Source organism: Corythoichthys intestinalis, chromosome 22, assembly GCF_030265065.1.
Source record: "Corythoichthys intestinalis isolate RoL2023-P3 chromosome 22, ASM3026506v1, whole genome shotgun sequence".
Classification (NCBI taxonomy): Eukaryota; Metazoa; Chordata; class Actinopteri; order Syngnathiformes; family Syngnathidae; genus Corythoichthys; species Corythoichthys intestinalis.
The window spans coordinates 31,967,747-31,987,072 of NC_080416.1; the positions used below are offsets into that span (position 1 = coordinate 31,967,747).

The 19,326-nt window shown below is 38.0% G+C and overlaps 1 protein-coding gene across 1 annotated transcript; it reads right to left on the bottom strand.

Moving 5' to 3' along the window:
* Positions 1-282: 282 nt before the first annotated feature.
* On the bottom strand, positions 283-14,945 carry crabp2b (cellular retinoic acid binding protein 2, b). Its single transcript, XM_057828158.1, has 4 exons — positions 14,791-14,945; positions 3,780-3,958; positions 792-908; positions 283-676 (listed from the first exon to the last, which is right to left on the bottom strand). Exons 1-4 carry the CDS (start codon positions 14,870-14,872, stop codon positions 626-628), a joined length of 429 nt encoding a protein of 142 aa, XP_057684141.1. The 5' UTR covers positions 14,873-14,945; the 3' UTR covers positions 283-625.
* Positions 14,946-19,326: the final 4,381 nt, after the last annotated feature.

The following is a 19,326-nucleotide window of genomic DNA, read 5'->3' on the forward strand; positions in this document are numbered from 1 at the left end:
ATGGCACTCTTTAAATCTCAGAGACCTGGAGCAGTTGGCCAAAGAAGAATGGTCTAAAATTCCAGCAGAACATTGTAAGAAACTCATTGATGGATACCGGAAGCAGTTATTTTGTCTAAAGGTTGTGCTAGCAAGTAGGCTAAGGGGTGCCAATACCTTTGTCCGTTCCATTTTTGGAGTTTTTTGTAAAATGATAATGATCACATTTTTTTCCCATTCTTTTTTGTGTTTTTTCATTGCAAGCAAAATAAATGAAGATATTACTACCAAAGCATTTGTGATTGCAATCATTGTCTGGGAGAAATTGAGCATTATTTGACAGAATTGCAGGGGTGCCAATACTTTTATGATGATATCAATATAATATTTGATAACATGACAATAACTGATTATTTAATGCCCCCAAAACCAATCAAAATAGTCAAACTTGTAAAGATTGTTAAAATCCCAATGCCCAGGTTTGGCTTGGCTAAAAATTTACAATCAGGGGAGTTTCAATTTTCCGTGAATTAAACAGTCATTTTCGGTCCGGGCAAATTGGCCTTTTTTCGGAGTACAGATGGGAAGAGTTCGGCAGGCGAGTTGGGCACAAAGGGGAGTTTGGTATGGCAGCATTGTCATTTCTTCATTCCCTTTCATAGACTCTGGTGCAGACAACATCCCCTGCTGTCATTGTCTGGAAAAACAAAGAAAAAATGTTTCCCTTAGACTTAGATGCTTTAAAGCATCAAGGCTTAACCGTCGCCATTTATCCATCGATTTGGAAACAATTCTTCACTCAAATGATTTACCAGTATCAGCTCTCCGTCATAAGTCAGCTCTCTCGTCCAAGCCGTCTTGGGTCCCTCGCCTTTCTGTAATGTCTGCTCACAGCTGATCTTGCTCTCTGATTCCCATGTAGGAAAACTCTTCGTAAAATAGAAATAACAAAAGGTTTCTTTAGCAGGAAAAGTAAGATTACATGACTGCATCCTTTATTAAAATGAAGACCAGAGCCCAGCAATATCACACAGCCACATGTTTGAGTAAGAATTAGGAGTGTAACCATATTTGTCCTATACCGAACCTGTATGCAGTGCTTCTCTATTATTTTCTGTTACGCCCCCCTCCCCCCGTTTCACGTAGTGCTGCAACGATTAATCGATTAACTCGAGTAATTCGATTAGTAAAAAGCTTGAATTAAAGGTGCGTTGTAATGGTTTGTTTTGAAAGTGTTTGCATTTAGTTTTATTGATTTGGGCGGATACACTGCCCTCTAGTGGCAACAGTGAATATGCCATAACTCATCTAACATGGGTGGATCCAGCTGCTCCCTGTTAAGACCAACATAAGGTAATAAGTAGGGTTGTTCCGATCATGTTTTTTTGCTCCCGATCCGATCCCGTTCGTTTTAGTTTGAGTATCTGCCGATCCCGATATTTCCCGATCCGATTGCTTTTTTTTTTGCTCCCGATTCAATTCCAATCATTCCCGATAATTTTTCCCGATTATATACATTTTGGCAATGCATTAAGAAAAAAATGAATAAAACTCGGACGAATATATACATGCAACATACAGTACATAAGTACTGTATTTGTTTATTATGACAATAAATCCTCAAGATGGCATTTACATTATTAACATTCTTTCTGTGAGAGGGATCCACGGATAGAAAGACTTGTAATTCTTAAAGGATAAATGTGACTTTGTATATTGTGACTAAATATTGCCATCTAGTGTATTTGTTGAGCTTTCAGTAAATGATACTGTAGCAATTTAACTTCTGCCCAAATGCATGACGGGAAGTGCAACCATGACTGTGCGTCGTGGTACCAATTGATATATCTTCTCTGCGTTGGGAAATAACATAGGGTGTTAAGAAAAAGATCAACTTCTACCTTTCTTCCCCACATTGCTTCCCACGATTATTATGGGAGAGGGATTGTAAGGCTTTAGCCATTTAAAAAAAGGCTCCAAAGGCTGCCAAAATTCACTCTACTCATTTTACGCTGCTTTTTAGCTCTATATACTGTTTGGGTAAAACGGCTCCATTATAGATTGAATGCGACAAAGCGTGAGTGGGTCGTGCAGCGCATGCGTTAATTGCGTTAAATATTGTAACGTGATAAATGTAAAAAATATTAATTCTCGCCGTTAACGTGATAAATTTGATAACCCTACCTTAAGCTTAAACTAAAGACTCTGGAAGAGTGTAACACATTATGTCTGTAACGTTAAATACAATTAGAAAACGATTTAATTAAAAAATATATATATATTTTAAAAAGGCATGTCCGATATTTTTTTGTCGATTCCGATACTTTGAAAATGACGTGATCGGACATCCCGATCGATCGGAACATCTCTAGTTTATGTTTGAGCTAAAATGATTTTTTATGCATTCGTATTTTTGTTTAGAGGTATTTTTAGCAGTTTTTTTTGTGGGAATACAGTATGTGAACGATTTGTTAAAAGCATTGTAAAAAATAAAAATTTAGCATTTCATAGCATTTAAGCTAGTGGAGGTGTACTATGCAAGTTAGCCAATTATTATTTTGTTGTACTCCGATCCTAATTTATCAATTTTTTTAATACCGTTTTAGGCTAAGCTCAGGAATTTTAATTTATTTTTAAAAGCATTTATTTCTCTCTTGAAATGAATGTGCATTTCTGCATAGTTAAAAAAAAAAAAAACACTTGGGAATTTTATTTTGTATTCACATTTAATGCTTTTTTGAATGTGTAATCATAGCAAGCCAAAATAAGTATTATTGCAAGCATAAACACTTGTTTATTCATTTAACATATCCTAAAATTTATTCAGCAACACATTAAACGTTCCTTATCCGGTTACTCGATTATTCGAACGAACTATTTGATAGATTAATCGATTACTTAAATAATTGATAGATGCAGCACTAGTTACTTTTGCGCCCCCCAACTCTCTGCCGCCACTGTAAATCGTATCATTTGTCTATACAATTATTATTATAAGTACACCTCTGCATAACATTGTGCCTTTTTCAATATTAAAGAAGAAAAAGTAATATAGATCAACTTATAATAAAGTATAACTTTAATTTACATTCCTGATGTAACACTGACAAAGCGGGATGATTGTTTGCAACATTTGGTTTGTTTTTGCTGAAAAAAACAAAAAAACAAATCAAGCGGCTTATTAATGTGCCGGGTCTAATGTATTTAAGTGACGTCTTAATTGATTTGGCTTTCTGCTGTCTGCGGCAATTACACTTTATTCTAGTACAGCAAAAAAGTATGTTCCCTGAAGTCATTTGCAGTTTTTATTTTATTTTAGCCAATATCAAAATATATCTTATGTGGTCGTGTATGTTCACTGGTAAAGGTTTACAGTTAACTGTGTGTAATCCAACATTAAAAATAGTATAGTCTTTTTTTTTTTCAAAAGTTACCAAGCTGGCGAGTGCTGACTTTAACTGTTATCTCAGTCCATTCCTACAAAAAGAGTTGCTGTCTATTTTTGCACATAAACTGTGAATTAAAGAATGTTTGAACAATAAATAAACAATGTGTATTTATTGTTATGATGTTTTCTTCTATTTATTTTCCACTTTATTAAGAGCTGCTGTTTAGTTTTACTTAACTCTCTTATTCACTTAACTTTCAAATTCTGTGATTAAAAAAAAAAACGCCTTTTTGTTTTTCCTGTTGTACTGAACCTGTACCGAACCGTGACCCCTGTACCGAGGTACGTACCACTTGTGTGTACCGTTACACCCCTAGTTAGAAAATATGGTCTGAACCAGAATGTCAAATACCGTGCATGGGCGTCCATCTACTGTGGTTTCATTGAACGACTGACCCACAGTGAAGGAAACATGGGTAGTGCGGATGCTGGTTGATGTTTTGATGGACAGACTTTCCCCCTGCTGGGTGATTTCCACTGCAGGACTGGAGGCTGCCGTCACGGCGATTTTCCTCACGAACACATTCACACCTGAGCACAAAGTTGTAAAATGTCAGAAAATGTCCAAAAGGCATCTGTGTTTTGCATCACTCCAAACCCAGTGCCCTTCTTTTTGCAATACTGGGTTTTGGCAAATGCGGTGTTATTATATACAGTGCGGAGAACAAGTATTTGATACACTGCCGATTTTGCTGGTTTTCCCACTCGCAAGCCATGTAGAGGTCTGTAATTTGTATCATAAGTTCTCTTCAACTGTGAGGGACGGAATCTAATACGAAAATCCAGTAAATCAAATTGTATAATTTTTAAATCATAAATTTGTATTTAACGGCATGAAATAAGTATTTGATCCATTACCAACTAGTAAATATTTCAGCTCTTAGTTCTTTTTTAAGAACCCCTCCTGTTCTCCACTCATTACCGGAAGTAACTGCACCTGTTTGAACTTGTTACCTGTATAAAAGACACCTGTTCACATGCTCAAACAAACAAACTCCAACCTCTCCACAATGGCCAAGACCAAAGAGCTGTGTAAGGACATCAGGGATAAAATAATAGCCCTGCACAAGGCTGGGATGGGCTACAGGAAAATAAGCAAGCAGCTTGGTGAGAAGGTAACAACTGTTGGAGCGATTATTAGAAAATGGAAGAAGTTCAAGTTGACGGTCAATCTGCCTCGTTCTGGGGCTTCATGCAAGATCTCACCTCGTGGGGCATCACTGATCATGAGGAAGGTGAGGGATCAGCCCAGAACTACACGGCAGGACCTGGTCAATGACCTGAAGAGAGCTGGAACCACAGTCTCGAAGAAAACCATCAGAAACACATTACGCCGTCATGGATTAAAATCCTACAGCCCACGCAAGGTCCCGCTGCTGAAGCCAGTACATGTCCAGACACGTCTGAAGTTTGCCACTGACCATCTGGATGATCCAGAGGAGCAATGGGAGAAGGTCATGTGGTCGGATGAGACCAAAATTGAACTTTTTTGGTCTAAACTCGGCTCGTCGTGTTTGGTGGAAAAAGAAGGATGAGTACAACCCCAAGAACACCGTCCCAACCGTGAAACATGGAAAGGGAAACATCATTTTTTGGGGCTGCTTCTCTGCCAAGGGCACAGGACGACTGCACCGTATTGAGGGAAGGATGGATGGGGCTATGTATCGCCAGATCTTGGCTAACAACCTCCTTCCTTCAGTGAGAGCCCTGAAGATGGGTTGTGGCTGGGTCTTCCAGCATGACAACGACCCAAAGCACACAGCCAAGGCAACTAAAGAGTGGCTCCGTAAGAAGCATCTTAAGGTCCTGGAGTGGCCTAGCCAGTCACCAGATCTGAACCCGATGGAAAATCTATGGAGGGAGCTGAAAGTCCTTGTTGCCCGGCAGCAGCCCCGAAACCTGAAGGCTCTGGAGAAGATCTGCATGGAGGAGTGGGCCAAAATCATTGCTGCAGTGTGTGCAAACCTTGTCAAGGACTACAGGAAACGTTTGGTATCTGTAATAGCAAACAAAGGTTTCTGTACCAAATATTAAATTCAATTTTTGTGATGTAAGTAATACTTATTTCATGCAATTAAATGCAAATTTATTATTTAAAAATCATACAACGTGAACCTCTGTTTTTTTGTATTAGATTACGTCCCTAACAGTTGAAGAGAACTTATGATACAAATTACAGACCTGTACATGCTTTGCAAGTGGGAAAACCAGCAAAATCAGCAGTGTATCAAATACTTGTTCTCCGCACTGTATATCAGATTGCATTAGGAAAATGATAAAATTCAGGTTACAGTGGTGCCTGAAGATATGAAATGAATTTTTTAGGTGCGGCAGCGATTAATCGATTAATTCGAGCAAATTCACTAAGAAAAAAGCTTCCAATCAAATTTTGTTGCTTGGAGGATTTGTTTAATTAAAGTGGCGTTGTAATGATTAGTTTTGAAAGTGTTTGCATTTAGTTTTATTGATTTGGGTGGATACACTGCCCTCTAGTGGCAACAGTGAATATGACAAAACTCATCGAATATGGCTGGATCCAGTTTCTCCCTGTTAAGACCAACCTAAGGTTGTTAAGATTGCACTTTCAAAATAGAATTAAATCCGAATACAAAATAAAATTCCCGTGTACTTTTCAAACTATCCAGAATTGCACTTTCATTTCACAAGAGCAATAAATGCATTTAAAAATAAATTAGAATAACAGAGCTTAGCTTCAATATTATAAAAAAAAGAAATAAATGAGGATTGAAGTACAACAAAAAACAATTGGCTTAAATGCTATAAAATGCTAACTTTTTAAACAGTGCTCTCAACAAATCGTTCAAACACATATTCCTACAACAAACTGCTAAATATACCGCTAAACTAAATTAACACTGGAAGTCCCGTATTTTTTTTTTTTTTTTTTTGGGGGGGGGGGGGGGGGGGGTCGGCTATAAAGTAATACCAGAAAGGCGTCAAATGACCCCAATACCAAACTGACTACTAGGCTTAGTCAAACAATAGACCACTCGAACAAGCAATCAAGCCCCCCTACACACTCCTGTGGAGTCGCTGCCTAGGTGTGAAGGGGGGTGGGGTTCACTCTGGATAGCTGCAATTAGCATCCTGAATATAAGAGAGACGGGTTGAGTTCTTGGTGGGTCTTGCAAAGGAATTGGCTCGCTCTCATGTGAATGCAAAGAAGGCGCAGAAGAAAAAATTGCTTCGGCAACAACCTCCATCACCTAGCCCCGGGAAAAGGGCGAAGTGTCATATGTCACCACTTAAAAACTGTTTTGTTTTGTTTTATATTACATAGTCCCTTGTACTGTAGGCAAACTGCAGCTTTTGGAATATGTAAAAAGGTTGTCCGTCCGATTGCCTGCCTGAGCGGTCCACTGTCCAACAAAGCCAAGGCAGCCCTCCCCCACAAACACTCAAGATGCTAATTGGAGCAATCCAACACTGTGGTTTTGCGAGTGTGAATGAGAATGACTTATGAGGACTATAGTGCTCACAAAAGATATGCTGATTTGGGTCAAATGATCCTTCACTGGTTACAAAAGTGATTTGTATCAACCTATCCACCCTTGGTAGTTCTAGTGTTAAGAATGCATAAAAAAAAAAGATTAGCTCAAACATAAACGTACAACCTTACTGTATGTTGGTCTTAACAGGGAGCAACTGGATCCAGCCATATTAGATGAGTCATGTCATATTCACAGTTACCACAGCAGGGCAGCGTATCCACCCAAATCAATAAAACTAAATGCAAACAGTTTCAAAACAAACGACTATAACACCACTCTGATTAAACGAATCCTTCAAGCAGCAAAATTTGATTCGAACCTTTTTTCTAATCGAATTGCTCGAGTTAATCGATTAATCGTTGCAGCTCTAAACACAAGGCAATTCAAAGTGCTTTACAGCACATGAAGATCCACTAACAGAGATAAAATGACTCGAAAAATTACATTGAATAAAAAAATAAAAATAAAAACAAACACAATTAAAACAGGAAATTACTTTGGTATGAAAAAGTTTCTGAACCTTTTGGAATTTCTCACACATCTGTATAAAATCACCATCAAATGTGATCTGATCTGAAATCACACAGATGAAAAAACAATGTCTGCTTTAACTAAAACCACCCAAAGGTTTTCATATTTTAATGAGGATAGAATGCAAACAATGACAAAAGGGGGAAAAATAGGTAAGTGAACCATCACATTTAATATTTTGTGGCCCCCCCTTTGGCAGCAATAACTTCAACCAGACGCTCTCTGTAGCTGCAGATCAGTCTGGCACATCGATCAGGACTAATCTTGGCTCATTCTTCTCTACAAAAATGATGTAGTTCAGTCAGATTCCTGGGATGTCTGGCATAAATCGCTGTCTTTAGGTCATGCCACATTATCACAATAGGGTTCAAGTCTGGACTTTGACTTGGCCACTCTGGAACATGTATTTTGTTCTTCTGAAACCAATCTGAAGTTGATTTACTTCTGTGTTTTGGATCATTGTCTTGTTGCAGCATTCATTCTCTTTTTAGTTTCAAATGTCTGACAGACGGCCTCAGGTTTTCCTGCAAAACATCCTGATAAACCTTTGAATTCATTCTTCTATTAATGATTGCAAGTTGTCCAGGCCCTGAGCCAGAAAAACAGCCCCAAATCATGATCTCTCCACCATGCTTCACGGTGGGGATGAGGTCTTGATGTTGGTGAGCTGTTCCATTTTTCCTACACACATGTTGTTGTGCGTTACTCCCAAACAATTAATCTTTGGTTTCATCAGTCCACAAAATATTTTTCCCCAAACTTCTGTGGAGTGTCCAAATGCCTTTTTGTGAACATTAAACGAGCAACAATGTTTTTTTTTAGACAGCAGTGACTTCTTCCGTGGAGTCCTCCCATGAACACCATTCTTTGCCATAATTTTAAATATAGTTGAGGTGTGCACAGAGATATTGGACTGTGACTTCTGTAAGTCTTTAACAGACACTCTAGGGTTCTTTTTTACCTCTCTGAGTATTCTGTGCTGAACTCCTGGCATCATCTTTGGTGGACGGCCACTCCTTGGGAGAGACGCAACCGTGTCAAAGTCACTCCATTTTCAGAGTTCTCTGACTGTCGATTGATGAACGTCCAGAGTTTTAGAGATGGTTTTGTATCCTTTCCCAGCTTTATACAAATCAACAATCCTTGATCGCAGGTCGTCAGACAGCTCTTTTGACCGAGCCATGATGCACATCAGACAATGCTTCTCATTAAGACATTTCTTACCAGGTGTGTGTTTTATAGTGGGCAGGGCAGCTTGAAACCACTCATCAGTGACTGGGCACACACCTGACTTAAAATGTTTGGTAAAAATTGTTTTCTATTGCTCTTTAAGTCTCCTTAGGCGGAGGGTTCACTTACCCCCCCCCCCCCCGTCATTGTTTGCATGCTATGTTCATTAAAATATGAAAACATATAAATGTTTGGGTGGTTTTATTTAAAGCAGACACTGTATTTTCATGTGTAATTTTGACAAAGATCGGATTGCACTTGATGGTGATTTCATGCAGAAATGTGAGAAATTCCAAAAGGTTCAGACACTTTTTCATACCACTGTATTGAGTTAAACTTTTGATATGTCCCATTGCACAAATAAATTGTTTAAAAATCATATAATGTAATTTCCTGGATCAGATGGATAGTTAATAACTTCCATTGAAAAAGGTCATTAACAATCTATAGCACTGTTCCATCCTGTTCATTTTATTGAGGGACGCATATCACATACATGCTGCTTAGATTTGGCTCCAGGAGGCCCCGGGCCATGCAGTCTGTCTCAAAGCTGCTGAATGGCTACAGGGGCCCAAGTTGAGGCTCAGTTCCGTTTACCCTCACTCTAATTACATCCGCATGAGAAATACCCTGCTTCAGATGAATCTAACATTCCACTGCTTGTTTGCCTTTTGATTTTTAATGGATGCCACTAGTTGGCCCATTCCTGACCTCTCCTGGGCACTTGTGCCAAAGTATTTGCCACAGCTGTTTATTAGAGACATGGCCTTGCAGGGAACCCAGTTAAATTTAATTTTGCATTATTTGCAGAACAACCATGAACCCTTTTATCCGTTGCATTTACTTGAGTAACTTTTTGAGAAAAATGTACTTCTACGAGTAGTTTTACAAAGACATACTTTTTACTTGAGTAGATTTGTGAAGAAGAAATGCTACTGTCGACTATTGGTTACATTTTTCCTCTTTATTCTACATAGTAGATTTTATTGTTTTTTTCTTTTGCCAGCGATGCCAACAGCAGTTTCACCAATGAGACGTCGCACCAATCATCACATGACTCCATTATACCAATCAGACTCAAGCTTGCCATTCTATGTTCACGCCGGCCTGTTCAATCACGTGGTGTCTATAAAGCACTGTAAAACAATAGGTCTTTGTCATAGAGCGCTGCCCTCAACATGACTCGAAAGTATGGTTGTTCCGATCATGTTTTTTTGCTCCCGATCCGATCCCGATCGTTTTAGTTTGAGTATCTGCCGATCCCGATATTTCCCGATCCGATTGCTTTTTTATTTTTTGCTCCCGATTCAATTCCAATCATTCACATATACATTTTGGCAATGCATTAAGAAAAAAATGAATAAAACTCGGACGAATATATACATTAAACATACAGTACATAAGTCCTGTATTTGCTTATTATGACAATAAATCCTCAAGATGGCATTTACATTATTAACATTCTTTCTGTGAGAGGGATCCATGGATAGAGAGACTTGTAATTCTTAAAGGATAAATGTGACTTTGTATATTGTGACTAAATATTGCCATCTAGTGTATTTGTTGAGCTTTCAGTATATGATACTGTAGCCATTTAACTGTTCTGCCCAAATGCATGATGGGAAGTGCAACCATGACTGTGCATAGTGGCACCAATTGATATATCTTCTCTGCGTTGGGAAATAACAGGGTGTAAGAAAAAGATCAACTACTACCGTTCTTCCCCACATTGCTTCCCACGATATATCTAATTGTCGAGAGAGGGATCATAAGGCTTTAGCCAAATAAGAAAAGGCTCCAAAGACTGCCATAATTCTCTCTACTCATTTTGCGCTGCCTTTTAGTTCTATATATAGGTAAAACGGCGCCATTATAGATTGAACGCGACAATGCTTGAGTGGGTCGTGTAGCGCATGCGTTAATTGCATTAAATATTTTAACATGATTAATTTAAAAAACAATTAATTACCGCCGTTAACGCGATAAATTTGATAGCCCTACTTTAAGCCAAAACTAAAGACTCTGGATGAGTGTAGGACATGTTATCTGTAACATTAAATACAATTAGAAAACAATGTAATTTCAAAAAATAAATAAATAAATAAAAAAAGGCATGGACGATATTTTTTTGCCGATTCCGATATTTTGAAAATGACGTGATCAGACCCGATCGATTGACATCTTTACTCGAAAGTAGTCATCTGCCGATTACTGGTTTCAAGGTATACCGTGGTATGAAAATGTCAAGGTTTCAAAACGCAAACATTTTCCGTTATAGCGTCCCTAAAGTATTAGCTATTTTTTTTACATCCCAGAAATGCATATAGAAAGCCCTCGCTTGCAGCTGTAAGGTTCGACCGTCCCCCACCGGTTGTTGCTCAATGTCAGTAAGTCAGCTGTGCTACACGATGGCTGGAGGAGGTGAAACTCCTGAACTTTTTCCCCCATCGAAGAAAACAAAATCGTTGGTATGGGAATACTTCGGCTAGAAAAGCTACAGATGGCGGTGGTTGGCTGCCGAGGAGGCAATACCTCCACTGATTTTGTATTTACCGTAATTTTTGCACTATTAGGCGCACCTGACTACAAGCCGTTACCCACCAAATTTGGCACGAAAACGGCATTTGTTCGCACTGGACTATAAGCCGCAGCTGTCCTCACTGTATTATGGGATATTTACATCAAAAGATATTAACCGGTAAGACCTTATTTGACAGTGGCATCATACGACTTTCATAAAACCAAATGAACCACCATGAAGCTTTGCAGCCAATTGGTTGAAAGCTTTATTGCTTCAAGAAGCTTCATTTGGCCATCACTGCTCCCTTGGGGGAGATCGTCAACCTCTGCTGCCACCTGCTGTCAAGACTGTTGTTGTCTAACATGCCTCCTAGCATGCATTGTAGCGCTACAGATGCTAATTACAATCAAAATTCAATATTCTGTGGTAATTATTTCTTCAGTTACTGTTCCAGTGGTTTCAAAATTGCTAGTTATGGAATATGGTAACACTTTATTTGACGGTGGCGCCATATGACTGTTATTAGAGAATCATAATTATGACATGACACTGTAATGAGCATTTATGAATGATTATAACATGTCATTTAGTGTTATCTGGCAAATTATCTCACTTTTTAATGGATGTAAAAGATCCTAGCTGGACATAAATGGAGTTAGTAACATAATTTGCACGGTGTTAATGACATAAGCATTCAGTAATGCCCATGATAGTGTCATGTCATAATTATGACGGTTTTATGACAGTGTTATGACGCCGCTGTCAAATAAAGTGTTACCTATTAACCCAAATAAATCAATAAATAAGCCGCACTGGACTATAAGATGCAGGTTTCAAAATGAAGGAAAAAAAGTAGCGGCTTATTGTACAACAAATTACGGTATAGAAAATTAAAGGTCAGTAAACACTGCCATGAATGTTTCCCACCAGCTACAAGAGTTAACTCCAGCATGTTTAGTATGTCTAGAGGTGGTAAAACATGTGGTGTTATTTTCTCTCTGGCAACTGTCTGTGTTGAGAAACAGTGTGTGTATAATGTAAACATGATACAAGTCATACACCCGTGCTTTTTATGGAAAATAATTTAATTATTTTTGTTCTGATGGTAATATTGTTGAGCTGTAGCTGTGGGTTTAGGCTCACCTAATGGACGGCATTTATTTTAATTTTATTTAGAATATTATTATTATTATTCTTTTTTTCAACTTAACGTTATACTTATGTTCTAATTTGCTAATATGTTTTGAAAAATCAAAATCCTGTTCAACGGAAAATGTTTTTTCCTTTTATTATATCTCAAATTAACACATTTTAGAGCTGTAATTGCAATACAGTGATACCGTGAAACGGTGATATTTTGGCTAAAGGTTATACAGTCATACCGGCACATGCCTAGTTTAACATCTCTCCCTGTTTTAATTTGGCACTCATTGACCATGAAAAACCGCTGATATGATCTTTTTGATTTTATAATAGGAACTCTGAAGGAACTATTCACTATTCAGTTTTGCAACTTGCAACAATTTTCTCCACTAGAGGGCACTCATGCTCTTTGGACCAATGATGCTTCAGTTCTGTAGTTTTTTTCCCCCTTTTCTTCAATGATTATTTTAAAAATGTCTTTGGCTTAATGTGGTTATGAAATAGGTAATAGTACAGTATAATAACAGTTCATATAGATAACTGCAGAGAAAAATTAATAAGATTAAAAAAAAAAAAAATCAAACATTGTCAGCAGTTACTCCCAATGTTACTCATTACGTGAGTATTCTTTTCACCAAATACTTTTTTACTTGTACTTGAGTAGATTTTTTCGATAACTGCTTATAGTCTTACTTAATACAGTGGTACCTCTACTTAAGAACGTCTCTAAATACAGAATTTTCAGGTGAAGACACGCCTCAATGGGAAAATATTACCTCTTGTTAAAGAAAGAAATTTCAGGATACAAATGGCATAAATACAGTATGGCTGGTACTCGCAGCTCCAAGAGTTTACTGAACGTAACGATCCTTATAATTGCTATGCCATTGGCTCTTGCTTCCAATTGGCTAAGAGGGATCTCTACAGTATGTGTGTATCCCAGCGTCCTCTTCATTCACCCCTCGTGTTCTGACAGCTTTACATGAGTACAGAGGCGTAGCAAGGGTCCCTAGGGGCCCCAGGCAAAACCCAACATATATATCCATGTAAGGGGGACAGTTAGACTTGGAGCAATAGAAGACAGAGTAGCAACACAAAATACCACCATCGGATGCGGAGGTTTATACAGTACCTTTGTGTGAAATCAGTAGTCAGATTGGCCCTCCGACCCACCAAATTCAAATTATTCCTCAAAAAACACTGATTGGTGAACTACCGACCGAAATGAGTATTAAATTTGCTAATAAAATTGTTTAGGATTATTTTAGATGCATATACAGTGGGGAGAACAAGTATTTGATATCAAATACTTGTCCTGTATGTTATATTTTTCTTATAGAGTATTCGACGAGGAATACGATAGACCCATTAATAGACTTTTTGGGGAAAAAAATTACCATTTCTTTAAGTAGTCACATGAATAATGAGGTGGCCTGTGAAAATATACATAAAACAATCCGGCAAGGACTTTCCAGTCAGTACTTGGTGAGTCACTCTTTAGACAATCATGTGGTATTATTAACTGAGTGGACTTTCTTGAACATGTATAATCTACGAGACATGGTTAGTGCTGATTGAGATTGATAACAGAGTAGTTAGATAATCTGCCAAATGATTCCATGGTGTTGAAACACTTCTTATACTTCTTGCTCTGACAGTGCAATAAAGCTGCGTGTGCTAAATCTGTTGCCCTCTGGGGGGCCCTAGGCTATTGCCTGGTTTGCTTAATGGGATGCAACGCCTCTGCATGAGTGTATTAACTATTATTCTTTATTATTATTATTTTTATTTTTTTATTACATTATGCACAACTCTGATTTTATGTTTATTGTGCAATAATCTAATTGTAACATGTACTTGTGACATTTTTTGATGCAATTTTATGCATTATGAAGGAATAATGTCTGAAATCAGGGGGCTTGGAACGGATTAAGGCATTTATATGGAAAACGCGTCTCTATTTACAGAATTTTCAAGTTAAGAAACTACTTCCAAAACCAATCAGTTTCGTAAGTAGAGGTACAACTGTATTATTTTTGAAGTAATACAACTCTTACTTGAGTTAAATTTTTGGTTACTCTCCTAACCTCTGATATGTGTCTTCCCCCTGCCCCCCCCCCCTCCCCGCCCCCCAAAAACAGCTGGATTAGTGATTGTTTTAATTTAAAATGGGACGCATGAGGGGAAAACTCACTTATTGGCACACCAAAATTCTAATACTAACTCACTATAACTGGTACTACTGGCTCTTTTTAGCATGGTTGCATAAACGCAAGCAGACCATCTATCTATCCTCCGCTGTTGAATTATACAATCCTAGATAATTGGATGGATGAGTGGAAACTCTGTACTGTCTGAACAAATTATTACATAGATCATGTTACATTCAAGAATATAACACAGTATGGGTTTGGTCTGTGACTCACCCAGCGCTTTCAAGAGTTCCTCAAAACTTTCTGAAGACTTCATTTTCCATTTTCCAGAAAAGTCCGGGATTTTCTTCTCCATCTCGAAAATTTGCGTGGATAGTTCTTGCGCACAATCGATGTGTGTGAACGCGTCGCCGCTAACCAGCTCTGCAAAGTCCACCCCTCTTTCTTGCAACTGCGACTCTTTGCGATTGGCTGATAGCTGGCGTGGATGTGAAGAGGCTCCAGCCAATAAGAAGAGCAAGCAGGGTTTCTCCTGCTGCACCCTCCGTCAACGACGTGAGGCATTTGGATACGAAATGGAAAAAAAACCCAAATGTGCCAGCTTTCTCATTTAATAAAAGAAAGTGCTGTACATCTGTGACACACCATTAAAAAATCATATCCGAAACATCTAAGATTTATATTTGCCTATTGCTGCATAGTTCTGACAAGAGATTTAAAGTATTAATTAGTAGTGACCGACAGAGGGCGCAAGATTTTAGGCCTAATGTTGCCAAAATGGGATTCTCAAGGTAGTTAGTCGCCACCACCCCACCCCCCAACTCTCTGCCGCCACTGTAAATAGTATAATTGGTCTATATAATTATTATAAAGAATTAAAGAAATAGGTAAAATTGAGGTTTTGCATTTAGATGTGAGGAAACGAGGGAAAATAAAAAAATTAGGAGATTAAAGCATACTCGGAGTTTAAGGGGGGGCATGGCTCCCCTTGGTGGCCGAAAAGTGTCATTGCATGTAATTGACTTTCCTATATGAATAAAAGTTGTAAAGCAATAAAACAAACAACAAAAATGAATGAAATGAACAAAAAAATATAGTTGTATAGTGGGTCAAAAATTATTTTTTCGAACAGATCGTGTGATTAGCACCTTACACGGTCATATCATTTATATTTTATATATATATAAAAAAATAGGGGAGGGCTATTTTATTTTTCAAATCATTTTTTTTTCTTTGATTATCATTATTATTATTATTATTTTTTGATTGAAGCAACTTTTTGGGGGATTGAATGATTTAGACACAAATGTCCTGCCCATAATATGGCCCAAACACAAAAAGGATTGCTAAAATCAAAGAAAACTTTTTAAATGAAAAATTCAGTGTTCAAATGCAAATTTTTGAGTCTCAATTTTTTTTCGCATTCAAAAACTTTTTTTTTTCTATGATTGAATTTTTTTCTCTTGTTTTGATTGAAGTGATTTTTCTCTTGAAAATATATATATTTTTTGTATGAAGCAACTTAATTTTTGATTGAATAATAAAGACACAAATGTCTTAGCCAAAATGTGGCCCAAACACAAAACAACATTACTTCAATCAAAAAAGTTGTTTCAATCAAAAAAATAATAATAATTGAATCCAATCAGAAAAAAAAAATCAAATCAAAATAGCTTTCAAATGCATTTTTTGGAGTTTCAGATTTATTTTTGCATTCAAAGACTTTTTTTTTTTTTTTTTGATTGAAATGACTTCTTTTTTTTGTAAATATATATTTTGATTGAAGCAACTTTTTTATTTTGATTAAAGTAACTTCTTTTTTTGATCGACTAATGAAGACACAAATCTAGCTCCAAATGGCCCCGCCCAGGGGATACAATTTTTGACTGCGGTAACTACAGTGGCACGACACCGGTGGGCCTGCCATATTCAGTGGATGATGATCTTGGTGAAAAGCATAGCTGTCCTGCCAGCAGCCTGATTTAGAATTCCCCTCAAGAATGAAGGGGAACGAAAAAAACCCCGCACATTTTCAACTTATTATTATAAATATTCTTGTAAATTAATTCTATTGCTGACACTGCGTTTCGGGGTCATCAACATGTTGTGCCCCCCCCGCCCCAAAAGTCAAACTCCGCCAATGGATGGAAGTTGGGGTTACTGCGGTTTTTGTCAGCTGATATTGTGCAAATCATTGGAAAAAATCTCAAAAGTTCGCAGCAGACAGCAGGAATTCTTTTTTTTTTTTTTTTCAGCGAAAACGTGCCGAATATTGCCAAAAATCGTCCCGCTTTGTCAGTGTTACATCAGTAAACCAGAGAGCACTGTCATCATCACATGAGGTGGCATACCAAGTTGATCGATGCAAAATAACTCAACACCACAGCAAAGGAGCTGATACTGGCTGCAGCAAAAATAAAAACTGTCTCTCTGTCCAATGACACTGTCGTTTTCGTTCTATGAATTTTAGTTTTTTTTCAGTCTAATTGTTTGGCATATTGTCCTCTTGAGTTAATGTTGTTAACCAATTTGAATTTATGATTGTTTATTGATTTTATTGATTTATTTTTTTCCAATATCAAACGGTCAAAAAATGTATCTTGAGTCTATTTTTACAGTTTGTATGTGTGTTGTTTTTTTTGTTGTTGTTTTTTTTAACTTCATTTTTTTTCTCCTCTAATATTAAAAATGACAGCATGTGATGCAGAAGGTTACTTATATAATAGGATTCTATATACAAATGATAGTACAGTATATTTACAGTGGCAGCAAAGAGTTTGGAGGGCGGAACGTTTACGTCTTCCTGGGGGGGTGGGGGGGGGTAACAGAAAATAATTGAGAAGCACTGCAGTAGCCTAATGCATGCAGTGGCGTAGGAAGTGGGGTGCTGATGGTGCTGCAGCACCCCCTAGTGTAGGGAAGAAGAAAGAAAAGTATTTTGTGAGTTAAAAAAATTTTTTTTTTATTAATAAGTAAATAAAACTACGGAGCCCCCCGGGTGCCAGGATAGAAAAAATAAAAAATCATAGCTAATCTGTACCCACAGTTTACTAATCTGTGGGTACAGTTTACTAATCTGTACCCACAGATTACTAAACTGTACCCACAGATTAGTAAAATGTACCCACGGATTAGTAAACTGTACCCACAGTTTAGCAATCTGTACCCACAGATTACTAATCTGTACCCACAGTTTACTAAACTGTACCCACAGTTTACTAAACTGTACCCACAGATTACTAAACTGTACCCACAGTTTACTAATCTGTACCCACAGTTTACTAAACTGTACCCAAAGTTTAATAATCTGTACCCACAGATTAACAGATTACTAAACTGTGCCCACAGTTTACTAATCTGTACCCACAGTTTAGCAATGACCTGGAAACAGTAGTCACCAATGTTAAGCGGGGACTCCGAGTCCAAACGCCGAGGGACCGACCGAGCAACCATCTGCACCATTTGCCCTCGGCAAACAAAGGGGTTTTAAAAGGTAACTATTGCACGTTTTCTTTGGTAGGCGTCTTTCAGGTGTCATCAATCAATATGGCATGTTGTGTTTGCACATTTTCTGTGCTGCTGTCGTGTCCGCGCATGCTTAATTCAAGTAGTGTTTATTTGTCAGTTAGCTATTTTTAGTAGCCGCATTAGCGGCTACTAACACACAACATGCCATATTGATTGATGACACCTGAAAATGTAGACGGCTACCAAAGAAAATGTGCAATAGTTACCTTTTAAAACCCCATTTTAGTAATCTATGGGTACAGTTTGGTAAATTGAGGGTACAGTTTAGTAAACTGTGGGTACAGTTTAGTAATCTGTGGGTACAGATTAGTAAACTGTGGGTACAGATTGCTAAAGTGTGGGTACAGTTTAGTCATCTGTGGGTACAGATTAGTAAACTGTGGGTACAGTTTAGTAAATTGTGGGTACAGATTAGTAATCTCTGGGTACAGATTAGCTATGATTTTTTATTTTTTCTACCCTGGCACCCGGGGGGCTCCGTATAAAACATTTTACAATGGAGTATTTAATTTTGGGGATTAAATATGTATGTTGAATTTTTTTTTTATGTTAATAACATGGTCATCACCTGACGCTATGAGGCACTATTGGAAAAGTTAATTGTTGAAAGAGAAGGCTGTGGGATGAGCAGCTGGGTAGAACCTCCATGCGGCGGTCCCACTGCCCTTAGCCGGGCTCTCCTATTTTAATACATACACAGCACTACGCTCCCCACACAATCCCATCGTGGTGCTGGGTCATGGCTGCCAGTCTGGGACCTGGCAGCTACAGTCAGGGGCGGACTGGTAATCTGTAGCTTCTGGAGGATCACAGAACGGCCGGTGCTCTGGACGGCCGGCGGCCGCCATATGAACATCACTGTTTTTATCCCCCTATCCTCTATGATTATCTACAGTTCGCACCTAATCCGACAGGTGGCAGCAATGCGTCTGGCTGTTAACCGCCAATCTGATAGGAGGAGAACGAAGAAGTGGGCCATTGGGAAGATGCTGTGACTCTGAAAGACTTGCTATGGCCCATGAAGGGGCAGGATTGAGCGATAATAGCTTTGGCGGACTTTCTAAGTTTCTAGTTGCTACCGGGCTGAGATGGAATGAAGAGGGTTACTTCCACCAGGTAGCTACGATTTAAATGAAATAAATGCCAAGTAAAGGGCTAGTATTTTAGCTGTAAAACAACGTATGCACACGCAGCATCAATATTAATTCAGAAGAAATATAACAAAATATTAATAAAATGAATAGTTTTACTTTAGAGTTTAGGTAGTTAAATTGATATGAT

Excerpts from the sequence above, each read along its gene's own strand:
- crabp2b (XM_057828158.1), bottom strand. The coding sequence starts at position 14,872 with ATGGAGAAGAAAATCCCGGACTTTTCTGGAAAATGGAAAATGAAGTCT. Across the intron at positions 3,959-14,790 it reads GGAACTCTTGAAAGCGCTGG|GTGTGAATGTGTTCGTGAGG; the intron begins GTGAGTCACAGA and ends CTTTGTGCTCAG. Across the intron at positions 677-791 it reads ATGACGGAGAGCTGATACTG|ACAATGACAGCAGGGGATGT; the intron begins GTAAATCATTTG and ends TTGTTTTTCCAG.